Genomic DNA, 12,934 nt, shown 5'->3' on the forward strand with positions numbered 1-12,934 from the left:
ATGGGGCCCCTCCTCCGCGCCGCCGTCCTCGCCGGCGCGCTCCTGGCCCTCGCCGCCGCGGGCGAGGCGCACACCGTCAGCGACTTCCTCAACATCTTCCGGCCCCGCAACGAGCACGACTACTTCCACAACGCCAACCAGGGGCAGGAGGAGGACGTGATGCCCCGGGCCAGCGACCAGCAGAGCCTCGTCACGGCGCCGGTCAGCCGGACCGGGCTCATGAAGGTGCCCGCCCGGTCCGCCCCCACCGCGGTGGCGCAGGACACCATCGTGCTCCCCGTCGACAACGCCGCGGGGTACCCCGGCGCCTGGTCCATGATCAGCGAGAACGCGGGGGTGTCCGCGATGCACCTGGTGATCATGCGCAACGACAAGGCCATCATGTTCGACACCGTCACCACGGGCCCGTCGCTGCTGAGGCTGCCCAAGGGGAACTGCCGCCTCGACCTCCGGAGCAGGGAGCCGGGCACCGAGGACTGCGCCGCGCACGCCGTCGAGTTCGATTTCGCCACCGGTGGGGTCAGGGCCCTCAAGGTTGGTTATCTTGCTCCGGTGTGCCGAACCAAAAAAAAAAAAAAAATCTTTTGCTTTCTTCTCCGTCGATCTGGTTCCAAGGACAATGTGATCGACGACCATTGGGCGCGTGCGTGCTGCTGCAGATCTTAACGGACGTGTGGTGCTCGTCGGGCGCGCTCGACGCGGAGGGCAACCTCGTGCAGACCGGCGGCTACTTCGAAGGCGAGAAGGTGGTGCGCTACCTGAGCCCGTGCGGCAACTGCGACTGGAGGGAGTTCCCGGCGAGCCTGGCCGAAGGAAGATGGTGAGCTCGAAAAACAAACTAGGGTTACGTACGATTACCAAGCTCACAGCAGCGACATGCCTTGATGCATGTGTGCGTGAGCAGGTACGGGACGCAGCAGATCCTGCCGGACGGCCGCTCCATCGTGCTCGGCGGCCGGCGCGCATTCAGCTACGAGTTCGTCCCGGCGGAGGGCCAGAAGAACGCCCAGGCCAACAACATGCAGCTACTCCGTGACACCACCGACGACGTCGAGAACAACCTGTACCCGTTCGTCCACCTCCTCACCGACGGCACTCTGTTCATCTTCGCCAACGACCGCTCCGTCGTGTTCGACTACCGGGCCGGCCAGGTCGTCCGCGACCTCCCGGCCCTCCAGGGCGGGGGCAGGAACTACCCCGCCTCCGGCATGTCCGCGCTCCTCCCCCTCGACCTCCGCCGTGGCGACGTGCTCAGCCCCGAGGTCATCGTCTGCGGCGGCACCCCCAAGAACGCCTTCAAGTTCGGCGAGACCAACGTCTTCAACGCCGCTCTCCGGGACTGCGCGCGCATCAACCCGCTCAAGCCCGGCGCCCGGTGGGCGATCGACCAGATGCCCGTGGCCCGCACTATGGGCGACCTGCTTATCCTGCCCACCGGCGACCTGCTCATGCTCAACGGCGCGGCCAAGGGCTGCTCCGGCTGGGGCTTCGGCCGGCAGCCGGTGCTCACCCCGCTGCTCTACTCTCCGCGGCAGCCGCGGGGCTCGCGCTTCCGCGCGCTGGCCGCGACCACCATCGCGCGCATGTACCACGCCACCAGCGCGCTGCTGCCCGACGCCACCGTGCTCGTCGCTGGCAGCAACACCAACTCCGCCTACAACTTCAGCGGCGTCGACTTCCCCACCGAGGTGCGCGTCGAGCGCTTCACCCCGCCCTACCTCTCGCCGGAGCGCGCCGCCAACCGGCCCGCCATCGAGATGGCGACCGTCCCCGCCGGCGGGATGGCGTACGGGGCCAGGTTCAGCTTCCAGTTCTCCATGCCGCCCATGATGCACGTCACCGATGCCGACCTCAAGGTGACCATGTACGCGCCGCCGTTCACGACGCACGGCTACTCCATGAACCAGCGGCTGCTGGTGCTGGCCGTCTCGTCGTTCATGCCTCGCGGGCCGCACATATACGAGATCACCGTCGACGCCCCGCCGAAGCCGGAGCTCGCGCCGCCCGGCTACTACCTGCTGTACGTCATGGCGAGGGGGGTGCCGAGCAAGGCCGCTTGGGTGAAGGTACACAAGTGACAAGGCGACTCTGGGGGAAAAAATACGTGTCCACCGCACACGAGGGGTTTGGCAATGGCCGGCGCACCAGGCAGGCACGCCTGTGCATCGATTTTGGTTTTTGTTTTCTTCATCAAATTCGGTAAGGTTCTCCCCAATATTTAGGGGCAAGTATAGGATATGGATCGACTCAAATTCGTTAGCCGATCCAAGTGTGGCAATGTCCAGTTATTAGTAGCGTTAGTATCGCAGTAACATTGAAAAACAAGGATGTGTGACAGTAAAAAAAAACATGGATGTACTAGTAGACAGTAGAAATGTATCTGCTGTTGGTATTACATTATAAAATCACTTTTTTCTTGTTGTGGATAAGCAAGATTTCAATCAAGAGCAATTCTGTATTTCTAGTACTGAGTTATCATGAGGGCGATGTTATATCTCTTCTAACTACAGACATGAAGGGTCATCACCCACAGTACTAACTCCCTTGTACCTCAACTGTCATACTCTCCATTATTCGAGAAAAAATACTCTCCATCCATCCTACGTCCTTAAATATAAGATATTTATGTTTATCCTAAGTTAAAATAGTATAAATTTGATTAAATTTGTGAAGGAGAAAATTAACGTATAACATATTAAATAAGTAAATTATAGAAAAAATATAATGAATCTAATTATTCACATTTTATTTTATAATATTGTTACTCTTTCCTTTAAACTTGGTCAAACTTATAATAGTTTGACTTAAACAAACCCAAATGGCCTTTGTATTTCAAGATAGAGGGAGTAGTAGATTCACACGATTTTCCTAAAAAGTAATGACCATATCACTGGTGACTCGTGTTTAGAACAAATTTCCAAAAATCAGCATTTCAAAGTAAAGAAAAAAAAAAGACCCGGTGGCAGCATGTGGTTTTCAGTTATCCAACTCATGAGTTAATCCTTATTAGTTAATTCTTTGCATGCATATTAGGGAACTTGCCTATATGATTCTGGCTAGCTTAGTGTTAAACTCTTAATAATGACCAAAGCAACCCACTACACCTTTTTTTTTGGGGGGTGGGGGGGGGGGGACAGGAAATGGGGGATAAAGAACGAGAAATTTAATAACTCTGTTATAAAAACATAAGAAAGAAAGGACGACGCAACTTTAGCAGATGCTCCAAATGACAGACTATATTATCAATATCGAGAAGCAAAAGAAAAAAAAACATTTGTGTTCCGCACTGTGCATACGCTCTGTCGTCCGATATAGATCAAACAGCCGTCGTTGCACGTACAGAACAGTCGTTCCTCCCGGCCGCCTGGAGCAGCCTGACAACTTCACCCAGCACGGCCGCGGGCTCGTAGGCGCTGCCCTTCATCCCCACCATCGCCGCCAACGCGTGAACCTTCCTCGCCAAGCCCTCTTCGAAGAAACCCTCATCGTCCAAGCTCCCCGCCTCGTCGTCCTCGGACTCCTCGGCGGCCTGATGATGAACACCCGACGTGCCCGCGTCCGACACGGTGTCGGGGTCGCCGCTGATGCGAGCATGATCGTCGCAGCTGCTCATCGCAGGCGCCGTGCCAGCAACAAGTTGTTGCGCTGGCGGCCGGTGAGCGGCGGCGAGGCCGTCGGCGCGAGAAAACCGTGCCCTGCGAAGCGCCTCCAGGCCCAGCGCCACGGTGCGGAGCGGGACGCCGGCGTGCTCCGCGGCCGGAGCGGGAGGGATGAAGCGCCGGAGGCCCGCGCCGGGCGAGAGGTCGAAGACGACGTACCGCGGCCGCAGCTGCACGGCAGGCTCCATTTCCTTCGACGGACTCTGCAGAAGGCGGCTGATCTGTCATAGTACAATACAAGTGGGCAGAATAATGTGGAGAAAATACTTAAGAGTATGAGAACTGATTAGTGATCACCTGCCTATCAGTGTCAGTGGGGGTGAAGAAGTGCTCTGCTAGCTGCGTGTTTATGCGAAGCTAAGAGGACCCTATAAATAGAGGTAGCCCCGAGCCGGTGATGATCTGACCTGCTCCTAATTAAACAAGCATTTGCGGCGGCATTAGAAAAAACCGCCGTTCCATCAGCGTGGCATTCGTACCGTGCAACGCTGAGGTTAAGGTCCGATCCGGCAGAGTGCTTTCGAATGGCCCGGCCCGGCAAAAAAAAAGTTGTCAGGATATGCTACTGCTCGTAGCTTCCGGCAAACATGCTCCCCGTCAAGGGGCTTTCCGGGCGCTTGATCAGGACACCCGGAGCCGGAGCACGAAAGCTAGGAGTACTACTAGGCCCTACCACAAATACCCGGACAAACACACTGTCGAAAGGGTGTTGCGACACTCTTTAGTTTGCAACCAAAGCGTTCGGCGGGGTGTTTGATAGGATTTGGTTTTCGCCTAACCGGCAAGGCAAACAGGCACGCACGTACGTGCAAGGTTCGTTTTTGGAGAGGAGGAACTCGGTGCTGCTAATGCCGTCCTGTGTCCTCAAGCATCTAGTAGTGCAAGTACTCTTGGGCAACGTGGTTAAAAGTCGAAAGCTTCCTTTTCCTCGGCGATGGTAATCCTAATCCAGCACAAGTCATCCGCGTTATGATGATGATTAGTGGAAGGCGTGCATGGGGCCGCCGGGACGGCGAAAAGCACAGCACGGCTCGTGTTTTTGGACCGAATCCCGCCATCCGGCGGAAACGGAATTCCGGGCGAAATTTCGCTAAATTTCGGTAATTCCGACCGAAATGGGTTTTTGAATTCGAAAAACGAAATTTCGTTGCATTCCGACCGGAATTTCGGTTTTCCCGACCGGAATTTCGGTAATTTTGACCGAAATTTCGGTTTTGTCACCGTAAAATGATGCAAATTAACAGAAAATGATGTGTACATATGGAAAAATTGAAAATTTTGGCAAAATTTCCCCTGATTATGTGTATATTGACAGTTTATAATGCATAACATATATATAACTCCACAAAACAATGACAAATACACCATTTAACACATAACTCATGTCCAAAGTCCACACATACAACGTAATACATCCAAAGTCCATTACAATTATTACACATAACTCATGTCCAAAGTCCACACATAGAACGCAATACATCCAAAGTCCATTAGAATTATTACAATCCAAAGATACAAAAGAGGCAAAGGCATAGTCCAGAATAATCCATGTAGCATATTCTCTGCATTTAAATATTTATGTGAAATAAATTAAATAAGTAGAGGAAGCAAAACGTATAGATAATTTCTGTTGATAGGATAAGTACCTGCATTCTTCAGTCCTCAAATCTCTCTCCCGGTGGTCCCTCATACGGCTCGTCTGTTGGTGGCAAATACACGTACGTAGGTGGGTGATGTTGCAACTGTGGAGCTCCATATGGTAGGTAGCCGTGATAATCCAAATAAGGCAATGCTGCAACTGCCTGCGGAAGTGGCGGGTTCACCACCCCTGGTGGTGGCCACAGAAAGCCCCCTGCAGGGAGAGAAGTACTGTAAGGGTTGTAGTACTGACCACTGGAGGCAGAGTTGGAGCTATCTTCATCATATGCAAGTGGGGCCTGTCGACCATGTCGACTTGTCGATGTTGTTTGTCGTTGTGAAGTAGGTGCTCCATGATCTGTATCTTGTGTTGCATGGGTGAAGTCCTCCTCCCCAGTGAACCTTATAGTAGGAGATATACGATAACCACCACTTTCGCCATCACCATCATCATCATCATCACCATCATCATCACCATCACCATCACCATCACCATCACCATCACCATCACCATCATCATCATCATCATCATCATCATCATCATCATCATCATCATCATCATCATCATCACCAATGTCCTCACCACCACTAGGCTCAGGTGTGGTATCGTCACTACCTAACTCCTCCTCAGTGCGTGGTTTCTTCCCTTTTCTCATTTCGGGACCAATCTTAGTCTTCCTTTTTCCCAGATGTGTGTCCCCAATTGTTTCTTCGGCCCATGTCTCCACATCTTCATCGTGACCATGAGAAGAGCCTATGTCAGTGAACATCTGGCTCGGCAATGGAGTGTCAGTGAAGTCTGAGTCTTCATCAAATGCTGGGTCTCCATTGGACCTTGAAAGCTTCATCCAATTTTGAATTGCTGATGACTGCCGGTACAAAGAAAGATCCATGAAACTGCTAACTGGATCATAGTCATATGGATCGGCCCCTCTAGTAGCACGTTGCAGACGCAAGCGGAGGTTGTAGTTCACAAAGACCAATTTATCCAATTTCTGGTGGCTCAACCTATTGCGCAGTTTGGTGTGGATGTAAGCAAAGGTGCTCCAGTTCCTTTCACATCCACTAGAGGCTGCACACTGCGACAACAAGCGTCGAGCGACCCTTTGCAACACTGGTGTATCTCCCCCAAATGTTGCCCACCAAGCAGCTGGTGAAGTTTTCCGGTCAATGGCCATTCGCCTAGCAATGTCACTAGAGAGCTCACCTTGCTTCGTCCTGAATATTTCAAATTCCTGCAATGCAATTGCTGCTGAATTAGTATTCAACATTTTCTCCAGACCGTTGCGCATTACTGCCATGACTGTCTGTGATGTGCCCAAACTGTACTGCACGTAAGGGTTAAGAGCACAAGCAGTGGCCATATATGTGCCTAACATCACTGTGTTCATCCTTGCATCTATCACAGCCATGATCTTTTCAAACCGGGGGTAGTCATTGCTGAACTTGCTGGCATATGTTTGCCTCATGTTTTGATACTCCATTGTCACCTCACTCAAATTAGGTGTCTTGTCTGTGTCAGCAAATCTCAAAAACATGTACAGAGGCTCAACATCATTGATCACATACTCCATATTCGCCCACCATTGAAGACTTGTGATGCATTCGTAAATGTACCTTCCAGTTTCACTTTTGAAGTGGCGGGACCGTCGGAACTCAGGTGACACTAACCATGTCATGAACTGGTCCTTCTTCCTATACATGCTTTCAAGGAACATGTAGTTGGTCCCAAATCTTGTTACATTCCACTTGACCAACTCTCCTCCGATGGCTTCCCTCATCATGCTGTGTAAACTGTTGGAGTTGTAGAGCCAGCTGCAAATTCGTTGCGCGCTTCGAATACAAGCATCATGCTCCGGCCACTTCCCTATGTCCTTCAGCATAAGGTTGATGGTATGGGCAAGGCAAGGCTGCCATGCAATGGTAGGGAACTCATGACATATAATTTTGCAGGCTTTTTTGTAGTTCGAACCATTATCCGTGACAAGCTGAATCACATTGTGAGGCTCCACTTTCATGACCACTGCTCGTATCTCCTGCACAACATTGCCAATGTGATATGCGTATGGTCCTATATTTTATGCCAAGGTGAGAACAATGCTTCGATACATGGACATACCTTCAACAAGTATTGATGGTCCTGTATTTTGTCGGACGCATTGATGGACTTCAAGAAATACATGGTGCCACCGCTATACACCAAGAAATTAATGACCGAGTTACGCATAGGCCCCGTCCACGAATCACACATGATCGTGACTCCACATTCATCCCACTCGTTCTTCCACTTCTCTATCTCTTTCTCTATCTCCTTCACATTCTCATCCAAATATTTTCCATCTATCTCCCTCCCTGATGGTATTTTGATTCCAATACCTGCGGTCATAGAAGAGAAAGCATTAAGATCACAATGAAGGATATGTAATGTAGCTCAAAATATACATTGTTACCTTGTTTCTGGGTCTCCACGATCGCAGCTTTAAAGTATGGGTCATCGACTTTCCGGCCGGGAATACCGACAGCATGGCACGCCTTCGCCCATGCCCTCCCTAGAAGCTCTCTTGATGTCCTTCCCTTGACAGTCCATGGGCCGGTATCAATCCTTTGCTGCCGTGGACCACTGCTCAACCCTAGATGGTAGTCCCTAACCCTCTCGGGGACTTGTGACTGGCTCCTTCTGAACATCGAAGGCAGCGGTCCACCACTGCCTCCAACACCACCACCCGATCCGCCACCCCTATCATATCGTGGCCCAGCTTGCTGCATAAATTCATACTCTTGGCGGGACTGGTGTAAGGCCGCTTGTAGTTCTGCATCCTCGTCGAGCCCCTGGCCTTCCTCTTTCTCTAGATCAATGTGCGGCCTCCTTGCAGATTGGTCCCTCAGGAGCTTTTCTCGGGCCCTTGCTTTAGCTCTAGCCTTGTTCCTGTCCAACTGCTCACTAAAGAAGGCCTTAACTTCGGCTGGAACCGAAGGGCAGTCCTTCACATCTTTCCCCCTATGTGCCAAATGCTCTTTGAACCTTGTTGCTCCTCCCCCACTCTTCTCCTCCCTGCAATACTTGCATTTGAAACCACCCCTGATCTTTTGGCCATGCTCCCACACTAGGTCTGGCATTGTCCTACAATTACAGAAAAATAGTAAGGTGTAAGTTCATGAATAACACATGAAGTAGCAACTCATGTTCTTTTTGATGAATACCTATTAACAACCCATGAATATCACATAAACTAACAATTCATTAAAACTACCAATTCATACATTGAGACTAACATGAAAAAATTCATACATATCAACTAACTGATTTTTTCTATGCTTTCTATGTCACTTGGTCTCTAGAATCTCAAATCAACTAACTTAGATCGACATCAACAAGCATCAACATAAAAAAAACCTTCTCATACCTTAGTTCCCGGAGCCGAGGCGAAATCCGGTCGGTTTCACCGGTTTTCCGCCGAAACCGCACCGAAATCCGCCCGGATTACGGATCCATTCCGACAGCGTCTCCAGGGAACGGTATCCGCTACACCCCGCCCGGATTTCGCCGCCTCTCCGCCGAAATTTCGGTGCGGGGAGGCGAAAATCGCCGGCGGCGGCGGAGGGGACCAGAGAGGAGAACGTGGTGGGGAAAAAAGAGCTCGGGCGACCGTCACCCCTCACGCTGACGAGCAGATAAGGTATACCTTGTTAACGGGTTAACGGGTCCACTCATCGTTAACGGGTCCGAACTCATTTAGTGATTTTAACCAATCAAATCAACTTATATTTGAACGATTTCAAGTGATAGTCGCTCAAAAATGCACCTAGTTTTTTATCATAATTTTTTCATATTTTTTTTACAAATTTTTTTGAATTTTTGAATTTTGAAACGAAATTCACCGAAAAGTAGCGAAATTTCTCTTCCCGGTAACTAGCGGAAACGGAATTTTTTCCGGAATTTCGCCGAAATTCCGCTGAAATTGTGAACCTTGGCCCTGCGAAGCGCCTCCAGGCCCAGCGCCACGGTGCGGAGCGGGACGCCGGCGTGCTCCGCGGCCGGAGCGGGAGGGATGAAGCGCCGGAGGCCCGCGCCGGGCGAGAGGTCGAAGACGACGTACCGCGGCCGCAGCTGCACGGCAGGCTCCATTTCCTTCGACGGACTCTGCAGAAGGCGGCTGATCTGTCATAGTACAATACAAGTGGGCAGAATAATGTGGAGAAAATACTTAAGAGTATGAGAACTGATTAGTGATCACCTGCCTATCAGTGTCAGTGGGGGTGAAGAAGTGCTCTGCTAGCTGCGTGTTTATGCGAAGCTAAGAGGACCCTATAAATAGAGGTAGCCCCGAGCCGGTGATGATCTGACCTGCTCCTAATTAAACAAGCATTTGCGGCGGCATTAGAAAAAACCGCCGTTCCATCAGCGTGGCATTCGTACCGTGCAACGCTGAGGTTAAGGTCCGATCCGGCAGAGTGCTTTCGAATGGCCCGGCCCGGCAAAAAAAAAGTTGTCAGGATATGCTACTGCTCGTAGCTTCCGGCAAACATGCTCCCCGTCAAGGGGCTTTCCGGGCGCTTGATCAGGACACCCGGAGCCGGAGCACGAAAGCTAGGAGTACTACTAGGCCCTACCACAAATACCCGGACAAACACACTGTCGAAAGGGTGTTGCGACACTCTTTAGTTTGCAACCAAAGCGTTCGGTGGGGTGTTTGATAGGATTTGGTTTTCGCCTAACCGGCAAGGCAAACAGGCACGCACGTACGTGCAAGGTTCGTTTTTGGAGAGGAGGAACTCGGTGCTGCTAATGCCGTCCTGTGTCCTCAAGCATCTAGTAGTGCAAGTACTCTTGGGCAACGTGGTTAAAAGTCGAAAGCTTCCTTTTCCTCGGCGATGGTAATCCTAATCCAGCACAAGTCATCCGCGTTATGATGATGATTAGTGGAAGGCGTGCATGGGGCCGCCGGGACGGCGAAAAGCACAGCACGGCTCGTGTTTACCAAAGCGCTCGCTGCGGCTGCACTGCCGCGCTGCGCGTCGGCCGCGCGAGGACCCGGAATTTGGGGCCGCGCGTGCACGCGACCGCTGCGTAGTGCGCGCGTGCGCAGCTCCGGCCTCCCGGCTCCCTCCCGCGACCGCGTGGCGGCGTGTGGCCTTGGGCCGGGTGGCCAGGAGGGGCAGGCGGCCAGCGGGCAGGAGGGGATTTGGACCGAGCTGGCCGGGGAGCCACGCTTGCCGAGAGCGCCTGGTCGCGTAGAGGCAGAACTGCCGACCGGTCGGTCTCTCTTCGAGCTAGAGGAAGCGTGACACGCGCTGTGCTCTTCTAGACTTCTACCGCTATGGCCATGCAGCCTGCCAGCCTGCACGTTGCGTGCGGTCTACCGTTTACAGTGTGCTACGACTCGGTTTGCTCGCCCCTGATATAAAGAGAGCTTCGCCCACACATACATGAACATATTACAGATGCACCTTTCTGATCGTAATTACTGTGGCACAGACTGATAAGTGTCTTCTATTTGCAGTTGCAGTGTAGCAGAACTGAAACAGAGCCGACGATTCTGTGGAGCAATGGAAGAGAAGACAGCACATGTACATGTACAAGCAGGCCTCTGTACAGTGGCGGAGTTGAGATTAAAATCTATCTAGAGTGAAGGTATGAAGTGGCGGAGGGTGAGGAACTGCGGAGGCAGCTGAGGGCGACGAACCGACGGGCGACAATGTCATTGTACATCAATTTTTTACGATTCAGCTTCAGAGCTGACAGCCCAAAAGTCTAAAGTCTAAGAGCATCTCCAACAGATTTCATATCCTATATATTCTCTTGGAATATGCTCTTAGACTTTCATCTCCAACAGATTTCATCTCCTATATATTCTATTGGAGATGCTATATATTTCACATCCTTCAGAGCTGGCTACTAATAATACTATTTACATTTTAGTAGCCAGTGTTGTAGAAGATTACTCAAAGGATAGGGTGGAGTAAGGAATTCCCTACATTTGAGCAAGAGGGAAGTGTGTTTTGATGATTACAAAAAAAAAGAGGTAATGACGACGGAATTGGTACTAATGGAGCACCTCCCATTACCAAAAAGAACATATTTTTAGTATTGGAAAGATGAATGATAAAATTGTTGAAAATGTTCTAAACATTTAATTTTCTTCTTCCTCCAATTTCTTGTAGAATATATCTCTATTTTAATAGTAGTTGAACCTCGCAGAAACTAACGCGGGGTGTTGATCAACCACCAGGTATGAGGGCCGTCTTAGCTCGCGGTGGCTCCGCCGTCTTCATGGCTTCATCCTGAGGGGCATCAGACAGAAAACATCCAGCGGAAAGACGAGGCCTGCTGCCTTCTCGGCGAAAAGGTCGTCACGCTGCTGCTCCTAACTTGATGATGCTGGAGAGAAGCCCGTTGGAACACATGATTACCATTTATCAAAGCGCGAAAAGGGCCGGCGCTACGCCGTTTGGCACCATACAAAGGGGTAATAAGGAATCTGGAAACCAAATGTGGCGTACGCTCCAGATCGGATTTTGTATTGCAATCCAGATTAAACTAGCAATGGGTGTTTCACGAAGCTTCGTTCCGCGCATGATTTCTGCGGGACGAGTATATGTATATATCACCCGCGCTACAATTTATGGATGCGTGTATGGCCCAATATCTGTCGGCCCAATAAATATTTAACAACATTTTTAATGTGTCGTGTGTTATGTTTAGATCAAGACTAATAATTTGGCCAGTTGCTGGCTTTATTTAGTAATTCTAGTAATCCACCTATATAATAGTTAGCTATATATGTAGACTGCAACATTATATTTAGTTCGCATCTCCTCACTTATTCTCTCTCCACTTCTATTGGAATTTTACAGTTCGTTTTTCTTTCTATTCTCCTCTCTCATCCACCTCATCATAAATATGATGTGACATTTTATTCAGCTCGTCTATGTCACCCTATCGTACTTGCTCTTAGGTGTAATATTTCTATAGTGCAGAATTTCAGACAACATACTTTTAATCTCCCCTCATGGCACGTGCAGATTTTAATTCTCTTTCCTCGTGCCTCACCAGCAGCAGGCACATGCATGCAAAAGGTTGTACCTTATCTTCACTCTATTTATTATTTATTTATTTTCTTGCTATTTTCTTTTTCTTTTTATTTATAATGCTCCAGTAAATATTTCGTCACTAGTACTTAATCTATTTTTTTCTTTTTATCCTTATTTTATTCTCTATTTTCTTTCTTCTATAGCTAGCGTGTGAGTGTTATGTATTTTCTAATATAATTTTCTTCTTATTCCTTGCCTAATACTTTTTCTTTTATTTTTTAGTTTCTTATTCCACTCTTTAATGCCTATTCTTTCTGCAGCTGTCCTCTTTTTTATATATATTATTTTATATTCTTCTCTTTATTCTTATTGTTCATTTATCTATTTATGTTTTGTAGATAGTAATATTTTATTCTACGTCCATAACATAATTTTTTAGGCGTATAATTTATTTATTCGCCTTGTAGATTAAATTGTTCGGTCATGATGATTTATTTATTTGCCATATTAGTTTTCTATTATTTAGCCATTACAATCAAATAGTTGCGATGTTTAATGGTTCATTGTACATTATTTGTTCATTATGCTTAATTTTTTATTTATAA

At 49.5% G+C, this 12,934-nt stretch overlaps 3 protein-coding genes across 3 annotated transcripts; 1 reads left to right on the forward strand and 2 right to left on the reverse strand.

Moving 5' to 3' along the window:
• Positions 1-2,178, forward strand: LOC120675241 (aldehyde oxidase GLOX-like). The gene is made up of 3 exons (XM_039956357.1): positions 1-534; positions 660-820; positions 905-2,178. The coding sequence occupies exons 1-3, from the start codon at positions 1-3 to the stop codon at positions 2,076-2,078; spliced, it is 1,869 nt and encodes a 622-aa protein (XP_039812291.1). The 3' UTR covers positions 2,079-2,178.
• A 1,138-nt stretch (positions 2,179-3,316) lies between these two features.
• LOC120674906 lies at positions 3,317-3,983 on the reverse strand. Its single transcript, XM_039956007.1, has one exon. It carries the CDS (start codon positions 3,845-3,847, stop codon positions 3,317-3,319), a length of 531 nt encoding a protein of 176 aa, XP_039811941.1. The 5' UTR covers positions 3,848-3,983.
• A 1,089-nt stretch (positions 3,984-5,072) lies between these two features.
• Positions 5,073-9,423, reverse strand: LOC120674907. The gene is made up of 6 exons (XM_039956008.1): positions 9,265-9,423; positions 8,523-8,527; positions 7,748-8,418; positions 7,417-7,673; positions 5,306-7,333; positions 5,073-5,221 (listed from the first exon to the last, which is right to left on the reverse strand). The coding sequence occupies exons 1-5, from the start codon at positions 9,421-9,423 to the stop codon at positions 5,315-5,317; spliced, it is 3,111 nt and encodes a 1,036-aa protein (XP_039811942.1). The 3' UTR covers positions 5,073-5,221; positions 5,306-5,314.
• Between the last annotated feature and the right edge of the window lie 3,511 nt (positions 9,424-12,934).

The sequence above is a fragment of the Panicum virgatum genome, chromosome 5N, assembly GCF_016808335.1.
Source record: "Panicum virgatum strain AP13 chromosome 5N, P.virgatum_v5, whole genome shotgun sequence".
NCBI classification, from domain to species: Eukaryota; Viridiplantae; Streptophyta; class Magnoliopsida; order Poales; family Poaceae; genus Panicum; species Panicum virgatum.